Raw genomic sequence first — 18,860 nt, 5'->3', positions numbered from 1 at the left:
GAGCAGAATCAGCAAGGAACCAAGCTAGACCAATGAAGACTGATAGTACGCTTCAGAATTAACAATAGTAGTGCTATGGATTGAATGTTTGTGCCCCACTCCCATTCATCTGTTGTAACCCTAACCCCCAACATGACAGAATTTGGAGATAGGGCTTTTGTGGAAGTAATTCAGGTTAAAAGAGGTCATGAGGGTGAGGCCCTGGCCCTACAGGATTAGTGTCCTTATCGACACTAAAGAGACATCAGAGCACTCTCTTTCTCACCAAATGTTCACCAAGGAGACATCACATGAGCACACAGTGAGCAGCCAGCCATCTACAACACAAGGAGAGAGACTCTCTTAGAAACTGACCATGCTGGCACCCCGATCTCAGTCTTCCAGACTCCAGAATTGTGAGGAAATAAATTTCTATTGTTTAAGCTACCCAGTCTGTGGTCTTTTCGTTACAGCAGCCCAACCAGACTAATACTAGTAATAATATTTGTGAAGCTCTTTGGACTTCACACAGTGTTTTCAGTTAAATTATCATATTCATTTCTCACAGCAGTCCTGTGAAAGGTGTTGTTATTTTTTTTAGACATGAGGAAACTGAAGCCCCCAGAAATCAAATGACTTGCCCATGATCACAATTAAGAGGTGGAAGAAATGGGACAGGGACTCAGGCCTTCTGGCTCCCAGTGTCCAGTCTTCTTAGTTCTTCCAACATGCCATGGTCTAGAGACCGAGGAGAGGTAGACGACTGAGGACATATAAGGAGCAGGGAAAGCATGAATACTGCCCAGGAGCCAAATCTAGCTTGCTCTGTGCATGGCTGTCACTTTTTAGAACAATAAAATTAATTGCATTTTCATTCATTTAAAAAAAATTATTACGGCCTTCTCTGTGTAAGGCACTGTGTGAAAACTTAAAGATGTTTTAAAAACATGCCCATTGCCTTGAGGTTAGAGCCTAAACCAAATGCTTACATCCAAGGCAGGATGTGGTCATGTAAAATAAGCAACCCGTTCTTAGAGCTATAGGAGTGCTGAGTGAGGAGACATCAGTGGCCGGGCTGAGGGGAAAATTGTGAAGGATGAAAATGATTTCAGTAGTAGAAAAGGGTGGCAGATTATGTCCAAAAATGGGCATGTCCTCTTGCAATGTGATTTTTTTTTTCTCACTCCTCTTGTTATAGATAGAATCGGATCCCTCCAAAGTTTGTATGGTGAAGCCCCAAACCCCAGTGTGACTGTGTTTGAAGATAGGGCTTTTATGGAGGTAATTAAGGTTAAACAAGGTCATAAGGATGGGGCAGTGATCTGATAGGACAGGTGTCCTTATGAGAAAAGAAGAGACACCTGAGATCTCTCTCTCTCCCTCTCCTTCTCCCTCTCCCTCTCCCTCTCCCTCTCCCTCTCCCTCTCCCTCTCCCTCTCCCTCTCCCTCTCCCTCTCCCTCTCCCTCTCCCTCTCCCTCTCCTTCTCTCTCTCTCTCTCCTCTCCAAGCCAGGAAATGAGACCCCACCAGAAACCACCCTTGATGGTACCTTGCTCATGGATTTCTAGCCTCCAGCACTATGAAAGCGTAAATGTCTGTTGTCTAAGCCACCTAGTTTGCGGTATCTTGTTATGGCAGTCCTAGGTGACTACAATATCTGTCATCAAAATGTAGAGTTTGCTTCTCCTCTTTGAATTTTAGATATACCCTATGACTCGCTTTGAATGCAGCAGAAGTGATATTGTGCCAAATCTATAGCTAGTTCTTAAGTTGTGCAACTTAATTACTGTTTCCACCCTCTTCTCGTCTTGAGCCATCATGTAAAGAAGTCTGAGTACTGCTGGAAAAATCATGTAAGAGAGAAACCTTTTGGTGTGAAATATGACAAGGGAGAAAAATCCCATGAAGATGAAAAAACTGTTGGAGAGAGTAGACTGAGTGGCAGCCATCCCGCTGAGGGTCCCCCCATGAGTGAGACCATCTTGAATCCTGCAGCTGCACGAGTGAGGTCAGACTACACTGGGTGGAGCAGAGAACCATCTCAGCAGAACCCTGCTTGGCCAACCCATAGAATCACAAACAAATAAAATGGTTACTTTAAGCCATTAAGACTGGGATAGTTTATAATGCAAAAATTATATTACTTGTCACAGGTGAAGTGAGAGGAGGGTATTTGGGACAGAGAGAATGGTTGAACAATGCCACAGAGGTAGAAAAATAGAAGTGATTCTGATTGGTAAAACCTGTAGGAAGAGATTAGAGAAAATGAGAAAATAAGGGTAGCAAGGTAGGTTAGAGGAAGGCTGTGGAGAGTTTTCATTGTTATACATTTTTATTGAGAGCTTACTATGTGACTCTCAGCTAAATCCTTTTCATGGATCAACTATTTAATTCTGCCTCAATCCTATGAGTAGGTTATACCATTATTATCTGCCATTTTAAACATAAGGAAGCTGAGACTCAGAACTTAAGTTACCTGGGAAAAAAACATTAGTGGTAAGATTGAAATTTGAAATGGGCCATCTAACTCCAGAGCCTGTAATCATAACATCTACAGAAGATTACCTTAGACAAGGAATTTGAATCTTAGTGATAAACCTGGAATTATTTTGAGCAGGTGGTGGCATGACTGAAGCAGTACTTTAGAAAAATTATGTTGATAGTGGTAGATAGAAACTGGAAGCTGAGAGAATATTTAGGATGTTATTGGAGTGGCCCAGGTATGAAATGATAAGGGTCTGAACTAGTTTGAAAAATAATGGGAAAGGGGTGAATAAGAGGGATTTGGGAAAGACTATTAATTCCCTCAGGGAATGGCTGGAAATGGGATGAATCAAGGGACGGGGAGAAGCCAGAACTCACCCTCATTTTTCTGGCTTTGGTGACCAAGGTGACAGTCAGTCATGTAAAATACTTACGGGGTACAGGAGAAAGAACTGCTTTGGGAAGGAAGAGAATAAATTGGCTTTTGACTTGTTGGGTAGGCGGTGATGGTGGGGTATTAAGTGGAGATGTCTGCCAGGCATTTGGAGATATGTGAGTGGGAACTTGGGACAGCAGGCAAGGCCGTCTGTAGATACGGGCTTGGAATTCACCTAGAACTAAGCCAAGTTACACACATCTAACTTGGGAGTGTCAATTAGGTTGCAAGCAACAGAAACGGAATCTGGTTAGAAGTAGAAAAGGCTCAAAGAAACAGAGTCTACTGTGGACTTTTACTCAGAAGGGGCAAGACCATGGTGGTTCTGGGGACGCTTATGAAAAGAATTCACAATCTCATCAGGTTGGGAAGAGTCAGCTCCAATGGCTTTCCCCACTCTCTTCAGGATTCAAAGTCCTGGAAGAGGATTCACTTAGCTTGGTCATATGCCTACCCTTGTGTAGAGGAAGTAAAGACACCTTGACTTCCATTTTTGACAGGGAGGCACATAGAGCAGGAGAGGTGATTTACCAAAAGGAACCATATTCTGCTATCAATAGACAGGGGGAATAGATGCTGGGTGGCCACAAATCAATCAATGTTTGCTCCATGGAGAGAGTGTCTGGAGGAGATAAGAGAGCTTCAGGCAAGCCATTGCATAGCACTCATGTGTGGGAGGAGGAGGAGTTGATGAGAGAAAGATAAAGGCCAGCTAAGGAATTGGAGAAGAAAGAATAAGCAACCAAATTATAAAATTGGGCAAAACACCAGAGTTAAATGCTACGCAGAGATCAAGGGTGCTAAGGAATGATGAAAAACTACTGGGGCTGGCAATCAAAGTTATTGATAACAAAGCTTTGAGAGAGCACAGGAAAAGAAGGAGAGATGGAGAGGTAGAGGGGACAGTAATGCAGGTAAGAAGAGATAGGGCACAGTGTGGAAGTAGGCAGGCAGCTTCTATTGTTTGGAGGTAAATGGAAGAGCTAGGTTGTTGTTGGAAGGAGTCAGTATCACAATCATCCTCAGCACCCATGGTTTTCCATTTTATTTGGCCAAATATAAGTAAAAAAATTATACTCAGCCCAGAACTTAGTGTTGTCTTTTTTCTGAAGCTCTTGATGAAAAGTAGTGACGAACACGGGAAAGTAAGCATTGATGATGTGGTTTGATCTGTTTCAGAAGTTACAGAAACAGGAAATTGGATTTACTTGAAAGCCAACTTGAAAGGGAAAAACAAGAATGCCTTTTATAAACTTAAAAAAAAAACAACAAAAAAAGAAAAACAAAACATAACAATGCAACAGTCCCAGAAACTAATTGTACAAGTGAACTGTTATAACCAGTCTCCTTTCCCACCCGGCTGAAACGATCTTACATAATAGCACTTGCATCTGTAATATTGTGTAACAAGTAGTCTTGTGGGGTAATGTGTTTTCAATGTGGGTTAGATAGGAGAGGAACAACTATTATTATCTTATTATCGTAACATCAGTCACTCTTCCAGACACAACACCATCACCCACTGAAGCTAAGGATAGTTTTTACTTAAATGCAAGGTCATAGAATTAGGGTACATGGGGGAGCAGTGGGGATGGGGCGAGAGGATTTTCATCTTCTCCCAAAGCACTCAACATTGGACATCTTCCAAGAGAGGAAATGAGACTAAATAGATCATTTGTTTTATTCTGTTTGGGCATTTCTTGCGTTTCTCTCAACTGCAGCTTATGGACACAAAGCCAAACTCAGAGACTGGCTGGAGCTGGCTGAACTCCAGGTCACTTTTTTTTTTTTTTTTTTTTTTTAAGGAATAAACAATTTCAAACTCCCTCAGAGGATTAAGGCAAGCCACCCAATTGAAGGACAAAATGGAATTCTGCTGTGAATGCAAAGTTGCAAAGAAAAGAGGCAGGTAGGTAGAGATGCAAGGGAAATGGTGATTGAAAGTGCTCATTTATGAGAAATAGATTTCAAAGAGGGTCAAACATTCGCGGAACTGCTGTTCCCGCACACCGACTGAAGTAGGAGCATAGCTTCTTTAGGCCAGTCCCCGAATGATGGGTGTTGGACTGCCTGGTCACTTGAATGTCATGGAAGTCTTGGGAGATTGCTTCTGTATCCTCTTGCTGGCATCAGAAAGGCCGGGTAACGCCAGCCATGCACATTCTGTAACAAGCATAGTTGGTATTCCCGGCATACACCGCTGGCAGAATGGGTCTTTGTCTTGAATCACTTCCCTTTGGGAGATACTCACTGGCAGTCCCATCCAATGTCCAAGAAGAGCGAAAGGCACATTAGTGGTTGGGCTCAGGTTAGCATATTAGTGAACATGGCACCCTGTCCGATTTCAGAATTGACAAGTCATGTATAGTATTGCTCAAAATGTTCCTTCGACGGTACTAGTAAAATGAATGTACAGCAAAATGAATGGCAGTCATTAAACTGGAAACAAAAGTTGTAGGTCCCAAAGACTTCTGACCGTCTTTTATAGATGAAGAATCTGGATTCTAATTATGCTCTAATTGGAAAACTAAAACTTTTTTCCCCCTGAAAAACGCTGGTCCCATTAAAACAAGAGGCTGAATTTCTTTCATAAACTTAGAATAACTTTACTTTTGATAACTTTAGAGTAACTTTACTAAAAATTTAAAATTGCAAATAATTAACCAAGTGTGAGTCAATATATCAATGTTCATATCCAGATGGTGATATTATACAATAGTTTTTCAAAATGTTACCATTGGGGAAAGCTGGGCAAAGTCTAGTCTCTCTGTATTATTTCTTACAACTGCATGTGAACCTACAGTTACCTCAATACAATTTTTCAATTAAAACAAGTGATTGAGATAGAAATGGGTGTGGAGAATCAGGCAGGCTTTCATAACGTGGCTTCACCCACACTTCTTGGTTCTAGTCTGTTTCTCCACTGGTCCCCTGAATGACTTCCTTCTGTCTGGAAGAGGCTACTCCAAGCTTCTCAAACACATCACGCTCATACCACCTCTGGGCTTTTTCTCCTCTAGTATCCCCCATCCCACCTCATTCTTTCCAGCTCCAGCTCACCCTGCTGACTAGACTATGCCATAACACTGTCCCCAGAGCATGTCTGTAGTTATGAGGCACTTATTCACTAACCAGTCAACAATAATTTATTGAGCAACTTTTATATGCGTAGTATTGGCTCTAGACACTAAGGACACGGTGAGTTGGAAACTATGTTGAACTGGTTTCTCATCCCTGCTTTCTGGAGCATATATTCTCACAAGGAAAGGTGAAACAAAACTAGGCAAGAAACAAGTTTAAAAAAATTAAAATGATGAGGGCTATGAAGAGAGTAATAGTTTGGAGAAGGGAGGAAGTGACTTTAGCTCAAGTGGTCAGGGAAAGTTTCCTAGAGAAGGTGACATTTGAGTTGCGACCTGAAGTATAAGGAGGCAGTCATGAGAAGATCATGGGAGTGGAGAGAGCATTTCAGGCAGAAGGAAAAACAAGGCAAAAGGATTTAAACCTGGCCTTGTAATTGGATATGTACATTAGCCATGACTGTAAATAAGGAAACACGTTTTCTTTTGGCGGACTGTTTCCCTTTTATTTTAGGGCCAAACCTTCTATAGCTTGTTTCCCTCTGAGAGCTGTGAATACCTGTAGGCAGGCCCAGGTGTTACACTTAACAGCAACTTTGCCCGACACAAGTACCGTAGCATGGCCATCTACGTGCCAATTGTAGGTTCCAAGTCGCTCTAACCAGTGGATGAATTAGAATTAATTCAAGGCTGTGTCTTAAGAGATTTACCACATTTCTTTGTCACAGCTGGGGCGCTGGAGCTCCTGCTGAGGGTTCTGCACTGTCTAAGGGCAACATAGATTATGTCATTAAGTTGGGTTCTCACAAACCTAAGTTGGCGCAAAGGAGGACTGAATATGGGAGCTCTGAATAATCCTGCTGGGAGCCGGGCGGTAATTTGTCGCCGGCCCCACGGGTCTGAGCCTCTCTGCTGCGCGCACAGGTCCGGTCGCACCGGCTGTAGCTACCGGTGGGGAAGGGCTAGGTTCTCAGCACTCTGCGGGTACCTCCTGCTGTCACCGCAGCCAGGAATCCCGTTTTCTGGATTCCCTTGTCTGCCATCGCCTAAGGCGACGAGCGGCCGCTCCTCTGTTCCCGCGGCCGGAGAAGTCGGCTCCGGGGCACCCCGCGAAGCACCTCTAGGGGCGATCCGCTCCTCCCCCGCCGCGACCTGGCCCCGTTACCATCACCGGGAGCGGTGTGCCGTGTCCCGGGGCGCTGCCCTGCCTCTCCCAGGGGACAGCCAGGACGACTCGCCCTGCGGGCCAGGGGCGCGCCAAGAGCCCTTGGGTCCCTCCCCCCCCCCCCACGCCCGGATCCCAGCGACCCACGTGCAGCTCCGCCGGGCTTGGCGCCGCACCTCGGAGTCAGCGCGTCTCCCTGCGCTTTCCGGGCGCAGACTCACGCCCGGGACCCTTTGGGGGCGGCACCCGCGAGACTGCGGCCGGAGTGGGGGCGTCCCGGCGTGCGGGCGCGGGGACGCTGCGGGCCGCTGGCACACAAAGGAGGCGGCGGGAAGGCGGGGCGGGGCGGGCCGGGGGCGGGGGCGGCAGGAAGGGGCGGGGGCCGGGCGGACGGCGATAAAGCCCCCGCCGCTGCGGCCGGCGGCCAGCGCTCCGGGGCGGACCGGCTGTGAGCACTGCGCGCGGTCTGCCGGCGCCACCGCCTCTTCCTTCTCTGACCCTCCGCGCCGCCGCCGCGCCGCCGGCCTCCCGCCGCCGGCTCCCGCCCCGCCACCCGGCTTCGGCTCGGGCCGCGCTGCCCCCTGTGGCCGCCAACTGGGGCTCTCACGCGAGGGGCGGTGAGTACGGGTGGCGCGCCCCGGCCGATCCGGGGCGCCCGGGGGCTGGGAGGGGAGCGCTGGCGCTGCCTCCACGCGGGGGACAGTCCCTGCGCGCGACGCCGCGACCTTTCGCCGGGCGGGGAGGCTGCGGGGCGAGAGGGGCCCGGGGGCGCCGACGTCGGGGCGGAGGAACTTTCTCAGCCGCCCCCAGGCTGAGTGCGCGCCCGGCTCCGGTGCCCGGGAACCCGCGTGGGACCCGGGCCGGGCGAGGAGGGGCCGCGCCGGCTGGGGCGCCCAGGTGTGCAGGGAGCGGGCAGCCCGGGGGCTGGCGGGGTTTCTGCCGGTCCACCCTGGCTGGCGCCCGTGACCCTGAACCTGAGCTACCCAGGTCCTCGCCGGCGTCCCCCACCCAGTACTTGGCGTGTGCGCCGCCCTGCAGGGAAAGACGGATTCTGACTTGTTCCCACTGCCTGAGCAGGGAGGGAGGATGACCAGTGGTTTGGGGGAAAGCCTGTAAGTTGGCCTCTGGCAACCTATTTAACCCTATGGAGCAGGTCTTGGCTCTTTTCATCTTGTATGAAAAGGGGGATTGCGGTGCTGATGACTGACTACAGGTAAGGTGAAAGGACTCAAAAATTCTGGGCGGAATTGGGTATTTTGCCTACAAACTGAGCGGGGAGGAAAGGAAGGCGCCTTATTACATAAGAGAGCACACTACCGTCAGGTATTATGGAAGATGCCATTGAAGGTTTTGGTGTTTTAATGAACGAAAAATAATCTTCCTGTGTGTGTCTCTCCTGAGAAATCTCAAATGTTGCTGTGTCTTGCATTGACGACTTTGCAGAGAACATTATTTATATATAGCATCGACATAAAAAGGTGTTTGAAGGCTTGACTTCCTCTTTCAAGCCAGGAAGCAGTTTACTTCTCTGAACTGTTCAGGAACAATTTACGTGATAATTTTGTACTTTGGAGATTTTTATATCAAAAGTTGAACACAAATAGAAGAAATGTGAGCCTTGCCAATTTGTCTATCTAAAGCACATTTCCAAAATCAAAGATGCTTTAAATGCTGTCTGCATATCTAAATTAGTAATTATGTGCTGTTTGCAGTATTTCAGCAAAAATTTTCTTCAGCTATGCAAATGAAGGTGTTAGCCTAAATAATCTAAGGTTTCTTTCAACCCTTACGTTTTGATTCTTTATTAAAATAGTGTTTGAAACTATTGTACAGTGCAGGGCAATTACTGAAGGTTATCAAGATGTCACCTATTTTAAAAAACTGAATGTATACAGAAAATTTCTGCCTCCCATGAACTTCATATTAGTGTAATTTTAAAAGGACAAGAATGACTCAGTCTCAAAGGACATTAATTTTTCAGTTCCAGACATAGTTGATTAAATATTAGTCAGATTGTTTGAGGTAATAGAGTGTGGGAATGAGGTGGTGACTTAGCCCGGTCCCGGCTACACCACAGGGCCTCTCTCTGCCCACAGCATGGCAGACTGTGGCTCCTGGGCTTTCTCTCCTCTAGTCCCAGAGTCCATGTGGGGGATGCTCTCAATCCTTGACCACCTCCACCCTTTCTAGCTACTGAATCCTCTACCTCTAAGTCTCACCCTTTCCCAGAGATGCTGAATTTCTGGAATAAGAAACACCAGCATCTCAGTGTCTCTGAACCACAAGCTCCTTCCTTCTGGGTTCCAAACTGGTATTCCCTTGGCAACTCTTCTTCAACACTAGAGATCTCTCGTGTTCCTCCTTCCAGTTTGGCAGGTGACTTCACTGCCCACTCTACTGAGTAAGTAGGGGCCACTGGATTGAAATCTCTCTATGTCTTACCCCATTTCCCTTCAACAGACTTTTCTGAATTTACCCAGTCATCTAAGAAATCATCTTTACCATCTACTGTGTCCAGGCCTTAATGTGTGGTAAATATAGCAGGTCCCTGCTCTCTTGGAACAGTTGTTCTTGTGGGAGGAAACAGAGAAAAAGCAAACCGAATGATGCTATGATAAAATGTATGATGATAAAACATGAATAGGGTAGAATAATGGAAGGAAAATCAAGTTGGGGCAGGGAACTAAGAGAAGGTTAGAGAGAAGTCCTCCCTATAGCAGTACCTGATATCTCCCTATGAACTCTTTCCTCTTTTTAAGAGTTTTTTAAAATGTTGTCACCTCCCTTGTCCCTGCCTCTTTACCTCATATCCAGCAACCACCAGGTCTCCCCAGGCTTCTGACACAAGTTAACACTCCTCCAGTCTCCTCTTCCTTCTGGGCTCTCTGCAAGCTGGCCAGAGCCTCCCGGAAGTAGAAGACCGCAGATATTCTCCAGACCTCTCCGCAGCACTGGGTGTGGATCTTCCCCTCCTTTCTGGTGCTTTTTTCCTTGCCTAGTTACCATCTCCTCCTGCTTTTCCTTCTGTCTCCCTGGCATCTTCTACCTCCTGGGGTGACCCAGGGCTCTGTCCTTACTCCTACTGTACGAAGTCTGTGGGTGACCATGTGCCCACAGCCCCAACTATCACCACGTACAAAGTGAGTCCCAGGTTGGTGTCTCCTACTAGTTACCCACTAGTAGTCTGTAGGCTTATCCCTGCCCTTCAGGCAAGAAACCCACAGTAAGTCCAAAACCAGTTTTAGTTCTTACCCTCCACTTCATACCCATTGTTTCCTTAGCCAAAATTTATCCCTTTTTTTTTTTTTTTTTGATGGTGGCTCTATCATTCACCAAGGTGTTAAAGCAGGAGCCTCATGCTGATGCTAGACTCTTCCACCGCTCCCCACATCCAGACAGCTGCCAAGTCCTATCACTTCTCCGTGCTGGGAAAGCCTGGAAACCTCTGCTGTAGTCACGCTGGCCTACCCTGCTTTAGAGTCCAGAACGGGCAAAATGGTTGCCAATGTTCCATTTCCAGCTGGCAGATATGTTGTTGGCCTGGACAAAGTATACAAAACTTGAGTGATATTTAGAAATATTAAGATGTCACTGGGATTTATAGCTTCTATTAAAAGGCAGAAAGAGGACCGGGAACATGAGGCCTACATTCCCATGTGGCAACACTGGGCTGACATGGAGTTTCCAATGCCAGGCTACACTGGAGGTTGCTTGCGTTCTGCTTCCCCTCGGACCCACGGTCCTAATTTGCAGTAGCTTCCTGGCTCCCGTGGGCCCTGAGCTGGCGACCACAGGCTGAGAGGCCATGACAGCCGGTGATTCCCTACTGTCTCACCACCTGGTCTCCCAGCTGGTTTCTCGCACCTAGTTTTGCAACCCTTTCAGCCATCTTTCTTGTTATTGCTGGGGTGACTTTCCTCCTGCCCCTCAAATCCAAATCTGCTTGTGTCCTTCCTGATAAAAGCCCGGTGCCTCTGTCTTGCCCCTGGGACAAACCCTGACTCTAAAGGAGTGGTTATGTCATCTCACAGGTTAGGTATCTCAGATCGTCTTTATATGGTGTTTTACCCAACTTTCTCAAAATGGTTTTGAACTTCTGTGAGGAGGGTGGTTAACACACAAATCTAGTGTTACCTCACCTGTGTCGAGATGCAGTCCCTGATATTTACAAACCATGTCCAGAGACCTTACCACCCTCCCACCTCCTCACACCCTCCCTGGGAGGAAATGTCCCAAACCGCAGCAGTGGGGAGACTGTAAATATGCAGTTATAGGTGGTCCCAGGAGCCCCCAGCCTTTGGAACATGGCAGGCCCCATTTAAGACATGGGGCCCAGAGTCAGCCAGTTTGTTCCCATCACTCGTCTGCCTCTGGACCGTTCTGGCCCAGAACTCCTCCGCACTCAGCCAGGAAACGTCCCACAGTGCTCCACTGTCCTCCCCAGCGACTCCCCAGGCTGCTGGCCATTTGTAATGACCTGACAAAGTCTAAACCTTCTTCAGCCCTTTTCCACCTCCCTGCCTTGCTTGTGTCCTTGCCCAAACTTTATTTTCTTCCAAAACTGAGCTTCTGCCAACTCCTCACACCACTCTGCTGCCCAGGACTCTTTGCCTTTACTCATGAACCTCTGCCTAGAATTCATTTTCTCCATCTTCTGTCTGCATTCATTGTCTGCGTATCGTCCCCCTTTTTCGAGACTCGGTTCAGTATCACCTATTCCAAAAAGTCTTTCCTAAACATCACTCCCCCCACTTCTATGGCACGTGTGTGGAGCGCGCGCGCGCGCACACACACACACACACACACACACACACACACACCCCTCTTACCCTGTGGACGCCTCTGATGGCAGTTACTGCATTCTAGCCACATGCTTTACCCACCAGACTCTTAAGTGCCATGCAGACATGCCTGGGTTTTAGTTTCATTTGCACCAGCAGTGGTGCATGACCCAAAGGCATTTAATGGCTGTCTGAACTAAACCATATTCCTATTTTTTTTATAAGTTTATTACACATTTTATGAAAGAGTGCTTGTCTTTCGGGTTTAAAGAGGAGCTCTCCCCCCTACACCTCCACCCCTGCTTCTGGTATTTTTGCATTTAATATATATTTTCACATAAAAATATATATGTATTTGGTCCACCTTGTCTTCTGAGATAGAACATGACTTAGGAAAAAGCAGAAGGAAAAAGCAGAAGTCTAATACAGAAGTGCTTCTGTGCCTGCGCTCACTTCAGTTATCCTCATCTGAACCTTTTTTTGGCTTGGTCTGTCTTCCTTGAGGTCCATTGGGTGGGCCGTACTCTGTATTTCATGGTTTGTATAAGGTAGGAGAACGCTTTCTGGTTTATTTCCATTAACCTTCTCAGTGATAGTGAGGCATGCCCTCTTGCTGACTGTTTTCTTTTTGCTTGCCGTGGTAGCTTTTCGGCTAATGTCTTCAGTCTTCAGCCACGTTTTGTGGTAAGAGCCCTGGGTTGGGAGAAGGTCTAGGCTCTGTGCCTGCAACAATTTGTATAGTAGCTGACCATCCAGAACTTAGTTTCCTTGTCTATACAATGGGTATGTTGAAATAATGATCTCAAAGGTGTCTTATTTTAAATTTATAACTTCTTGGCTTATTTTCCTTTCTTATCCAGCTTTCTCATAACTATCAGGTCTAAAGAAAGTTTTTATAAATAATGTTTTATGCTTATCTATATGAATTTTTAATCTCTCTCTTTTTCTTTTAAACCTATGGAATCATTCAGCTTGGCTCTTCAGGACTCAGAAATAACAGTCAGGGCCAACATGAAGATTTAGTTTGTATTGCCACTTGGACAGATTTATAAAAGTATTAAATAAATTGTGTCCCATATACTTGGCTCTTCTTTGTAAACCATTATCTCCATCCATAAATGGTGCCTGTCTTTTCTTTCCAAAATGATCTTTCCTCATGAATAGATTACATGTCTGATCTGAAAATCAATGTTGGATTTAAAAAAAAATAATACCCTTAGATGTGGAATAGAGTCAAACACAATAAACTACATCTTTATTTGTTATCTATAAGTTCACAATTTGTCTAAGAACACTGAAAGATTAGTATGATTTTATTTCTCTTTTGAGAAATGCCGCTTTCCACCCAACATGCCAAGTCATGATTCTCCGCTTATTCTGATGTTAGATTTCTAGGTCTGGATGTAAGCCCAGTCCAGAGTAGCTGGCATTTCTTCCGGGGCTTTTTGTACATGGGGATGGCCACTGAGCCTAAGCAGTTTGCTATTTGTAATTCCATTCATGCATTTTGACAAGCTTGTTCCCTATTTCATCCTTGAATCCTTCAAAGGTTTGGGTGGACCAGCCCTAGTTCAAGATTAGATTGGGACCACCCCCTGCTCTTGCTTCAGTTTGACCTCAGACTTTGCCCTTTGCTGCAGAAGATAATTCCAGAATTGAAATCCACTATGCCTTTCTATTTGTATCAGTTAATTCTTTTTTTTTTAAATTAAATTTATTGGGGTGACAATTGTTAGTAAATTTACATAGATTTCAGGTGTATAATTCTGTATTACATTGTCTATAAATCCCATTGTGTTTTCACCACCCAGAGTCAGTTCTCCTTCCATCACCATATATTTGATCCCCTTTACCCTCATCACCCTCATCACCCTCTGGTAACCACTAAATTATTGTCTGTATCAGTTAATTCTTGGGAGAAAAATAATGTGGAGGAGATTTTAGTGTAAAAGGAAAAAAAAATTCCTTTGAAAACACAGACAGGAGTTTTTGTAGTGACTGCAAATCTTCATAATATACTTTGTTTTTGTAATGACCCCGCCTCCCTCCAACAGTGAGAACTCTGGTAACCTGGGGAATTTCTCTTAGGGGTATACCAAAAATAGCATCAGCATTTTCCCTTCCGTTTAGTGCCAACTAATATAGCTATAGAAAAAATAACCACTTGTTTTTAGCCTAAGTTTTTATGGACCAAATCTTGGAAGTGGATGTGGGTATGTAAGCGAGTTTAACACCAAATACAAAGTCTCCTTACAATGAGTAAGGTGATTATAAATGAAAATAGATTTTTCTTTTAAGAAAATGCTATGTACAATAATGGCAGTGTTTGCTTCCTCGACTAAGCTTTTTTTCTTTCTTTTTTTAAATAAGGAATCCACTTAGGAAGAAATTATATTTATTGAGGATTTGGTTACTGTTTGGATTATACGAGCTATTAATTACTGCATTCTTTTTTGGCTACAAGAGCAGAAACCCAAATCGAAATAACTGACACAAAAACGTGGAGTACAAGGGATGAGCTATTGGCTTATATTGTGGCCCCCAATGCATGGAGGAGATGCCTCTGGCCCTGAAGGTGACTTGAACCACCCTGGGGCTCTGGGGCTCTCTTTTCTTCCTCTGTGTCTCTTGTCTCTGGAGGTTGTTTTCATTCAGGGACCATGACTGTAGGTAGCCTCAGGTTTACCTCCCTCCAGCCTCAGGATCAAAGAGGAAAGAGGAGCTTCCTGCCATTTCTAGTTGGAAAAATCCTAGAGAGATAACTCTGATTCACTCAGTTTGGGTCATATGCCTTTCCCTGGACCAATGGCTGTGGTCAAGGGAATGGGATATTATGATTGGCTAGAGTTTGAGCCACAGTTCAAGTCTGTGGTTAGAAGGGGAGAGAACATTGAGAGAGGTGTGCTGGACAAGCAAGTCACCCCAACTTTCATTAGTATTCGTTTTCAGTAGATAGAGGCCCTGTGTTGTCTCCTCAAGCCTTATGGCTGGCTGCCTGTGGAACAGATACTAATACGATTACCACCAGTACAGTTAGGAAAGAAAAGTGTGGAGCAGCCGAAGTGTCCACAGTCATACATACAACCTGTATGTGTCAATGCCAGAGCCTGAACCCAGCTCTGCAGATGTGTGAACTGGGTGCTGATATCATGAATTTTCAAAGATTTACATCCCATCAATATTTGTAATTACTCAAAAAGAAATTCCTGCCAAACAGTGTGCCTCCTCTCAAAAGACCATCTTCTCACTTTGGGGCGTGATATCCTTCAATAACAGCTAAATCACACGACATGGAAGGAGGCTAATACTTTTGTGTTATATTTGAAGTAAGGTTCTTGTGTCTTTGACACCCCCCCACCCCACCCTCTTCGTCCCTTAGACATTTATTTTTTTCTGGGACTCAAACTCTAAAATTAGTACTGACCTTTGGATTGAAAAGGTAGAGTGCATTTCCCCAGAGTCCAAGGGAATTACTTAGGCTGAGCTGGATAAAACTCAACATGACCAAAAGGAAAGTGTAATGTGATTTTAAAAAGATGCTTATTAGAACTCCACAAATATATGAAGACTTGGTTTAGAACACTGAGATTTAACTTTTGTTTTTATAGTTTGTAGAGTTCTTTTTAAAAAATAGTTACCTTTATTTCAAAATTTGTCACGTCGTCTAAATAGTAGATGTTCTCCTCTTCTCCTTGCTCCGCCTTTCCTTAGTAGAGTGTCGTAATTAGGAGTATGGAGGATTTGGAGGCCAATGTGCTTTGGTCTGAATTTAGAGTCTATCACTTACTAGCTGGAGGTGGAGAGACCATACCCAATTTGCTAACCTTTCCGAAGTCTCAGTTTCTTCATCTGTGAATTGGGTGTGGAGGTAACCATGTCTTGTGAGGATGAAGTAGAGACTATACTTTAGATCCTGAGCACAGGGTCTACAATGGAGCTGACTTCTGGGGTGCGAGGTGACAGTGGGGTTCTATTTGTCACAGTAGCCCAGGTGAGCTTTTAACAGCTCCGGGACTCAAGTTTTCACTGTGTCTTTGACCCGATGAATGAATGACTTTCTCTGTGTTTTCACATGCTTCCTTTCCAGACTCCCTTCCTATAATACTCTCAGTTGGCAGTACTCCCAGTGATCAGCTGGTCAACTGTCCTTCCCGCAGGCTTCCGGTTTGCTCTTCTAGTACTGGCTGTGGAGCAAAGGATGGCCGATACATGAAATAAACTCCCTCTTACTCCACCTGTATGAAGAAATGAAAACAGCTGCGTTACCGTGAGGTCTTTCTAGGGGAACATTTCAGGCTAGCTCTGTCAGGCTGGGTGCTTTTTCTTTCTTCTGTTAGTTATGAAGAATGAATAAATGTCTGCGGAGTATAAAACAATCTATTTGGTTTAATATGTGTCTTTGCAAGTATAGCATCCAGAGTCTTCTCTTTTTGTTCCTGTTTTTCAGACAGTGAAAAAGTCATTCTTACTATATCCAGTGATGTCTAGATACCCAGAAATAACCATTTTAGACACATGGTGAAAGTATTTAAAACACGTGGTCATTTGATTATGCTTTGAGTCCCTCGATATACAAAATTGTGCTGTGACTGTTGGATTAACCTCAGCAAACATTCCCAAATAGGAAATGTGTTCTCTGCTGGCATTAATAAGAGTTTTTAGGATTTTACTGACAAATATCCATTAGGGATATTTGTGTACGCCCACACCTGAATTGTTGCTTGGACAATGGGATGGGAAATGACAGGGAGATTCGGTGTGATGACTTCATTATAAAGAGAGATTTCTTTCTAAAGATGTACATTTCTCTTGGAAATTAATTGGTAGACTCGTTTGCCAAACTGTGCTCATTTCTTAATGACATGTATAATTGAAATAGCAATTTGGAGGATGGACCAGAGACTCCAAAGTACTTGGTCCTGTGCAGCAAGGTGGCAAATGATGACTCTCAAAGTGCCAAACACACTAACGTGAATGAATGCAGCAAGTTCTTCCAGCATTGTGTTCCTGTGCACGTATATCACTTATTCGCCTAAAATTTCTTTGAGTAGGATAAGTACAGTTTTTACATGTACAACGGCAAAATTATGCTTTGGTCTTACTCTCTGCCTTGTGTTCTACTCACGGGTGTGTCTTATCTGCCCAAGGATTTTTTTGGTCTGTCTTACTAGTCTGGGCTCCTTCCGTAGTACCTGCCCAAAAGATGCTTGAAAGGGGAGAAGGAAATGAAGGATCATGGACCATCAGTGTGTGTGTCAAGTACTGTTGGGCCCATTTTCTCTATGATGGTGTTGAATCCTAACAGCCCTTGTAAGGTAGAGAATTGTCTGGGTGAGAAAACTGAGACTTCTGGAGCACCCGGCTGAGACTCCCCCAATGAGATACTCATTCCAGGTCTGTGTATCTCGGTGGTGGAGGTTTTTTTTCTGAAGCATTGTTTTCAATGAATGACTGAGACTATACAGTGGTGGCTGAGCAACAATGCAGGGCCCGCTAATGAAAGGTCGGGACACTGCTGCACAGAGGATGAGTTTGGGAGTCAAATGAACCTGGGTTTAAACCCCCAGCTCTATGCTTAGGCTACAAAGTACTTCCCTCTCTGGCTCCATTTCAAAGGTACAGAATGGAGACGATGAGCATGTCACCGTCCTTGCAGAGACAGATGGTACTATCCCCATTTCGCAGACAGGGAAATAGGAAGTACAGGGACTTAGGTCACTTGGCAAGGTCAGGGCTGTGGCAGGTTGAGAGCTCACATCTCTGCTCCTGTCACTTGTCACCTCTCCAGATTCCAGACAGGGTACAGTTTGGTGATAGAACTGCCATCACCTGTCTCCCACCATTGATTAGCCCCCAAAGTACCTCACTGACTTGGGGACAGTTACCATCCATTCCTTAGAGCCACTTGGCTGATTCATGTCTCCTTTTTCCTCTGTTGAGCTCACTGCCATGATCTCAAAGAGGATTATTCCTGAGAGTAAAGAGATTCCCCAAGTCTTAGTCGGGATGAATCTGGCGCACACGGGACTTCAGAGGAGTAGAAGGTGGCAGTCCTGTTGTATTTGGGTGGCATACAGTCCAAGAGCTCGTTTTGAGCACTTACCCTGTAACAGGTGCCCTGAGGGACATAGAAGTATCCACAGAACAGGTTGACCTTTGAGGATCTTACATATTTAGGTAAAAAAGCATAACCTGTGATACTTGAACAATTCAAGATAGTCTGGAACAGCGGCACACTGTAGTGGAAGAGGCAATCAGGGGCTGCATTGTCTGCAGAGGTTTTAAATGCAATAGTGAAACTGCCTCAGAATTGGTTTGCTTTTTATTGTCATTATGCACCATGGTGATAAACTATTTCTCTACGGGGGTGGACCCATCACCTGACTCTCAGTACTACACTGGGTCAGTAATCCACTGCCCAAATGAGTGCTACAAACGAGATGTTCAGGAGTCAGACTGGAGTGGTCGGTGTGGACTGAACCATTGACAAGCTGCCCGACCGTCCTCTCCCCTCCCTGTCGGGGTGAAAGGACTCTGGGGGAGCAGTGTGTGATGCTGACGACTGAGCAGTCCCTGGGGCCAGCATGAGCCGTGGGCCATGAAGGCACTTTACACATTGCCTCCCTGCATCCTTGCCGTAGCCCAAGGTTGTGTTGTAGATGAGAAACCCGGAGGCTGTGTGAGGTGCTGAAATGAGAGCAGGTGATAGACCGCCTCTAGGTCTTGGCTTCCTCCTGCTTAAACTGAGGGCTGTAACGCCCGCTTTCCAGAAGTTCGGGAGGCTGAGCAGTGCCAACACTGCACCCATTTACACGCAGGAGTTCCTTGAATGTCAAGCACTTCATCTGCAGTGTGTGTGAGAGGTAAGTCTATGCGCAGAGTGCAGTGTTGGCGCACTGCTGATAAACATGAATATCTAGAGATTGTGGGCAATG

The 18,860-nt window shown here is 45.5% G+C and overlaps 1 protein-coding gene across 2 annotated transcripts in view; it reads left to right on the top strand.

Annotated features, from left to right (window-relative positions):
• Nucleotides 1-7,451: 7,451 nt before the first annotated feature.
• SERPINE2 (serpin family E member 2) overlaps nucleotides 7,452-18,860 on the top strand; it is a 60,856-nt gene continuing 49,447 nt past the window's right edge. Inside the window, exon 1 of one of the 2 annotated variants that reach the window (XM_081051770.1) lies at nucleotides 7,452-7,761. Coding sequence is in view for 1 of the 2 variants with exons in the window: in XM_081051769.1 (XP_080907895.1) it covers nucleotides 8,320-8,357 (38 nt within the window). In the remaining variant the exon portion in view is untranslated. Of the gene's footprint in view, nucleotides 7,762-8,010; nucleotides 8,358-18,860 lie in introns of those variants that run through there. The other variant, XM_081051769.1, reaches the window with a different exon arrangement.

Source organism: Rhinolophus hipposideros, assembly GCF_964194185.1.
Source record: "Rhinolophus hipposideros genome assembly, chromosome: 6".
Classification (NCBI taxonomy): Eukaryota; Metazoa; Chordata; class Mammalia; order Chiroptera; family Rhinolophidae; genus Rhinolophus; species Rhinolophus hipposideros.
This window is presented reverse-complemented; position numbering and strand designations above follow the sequence as displayed.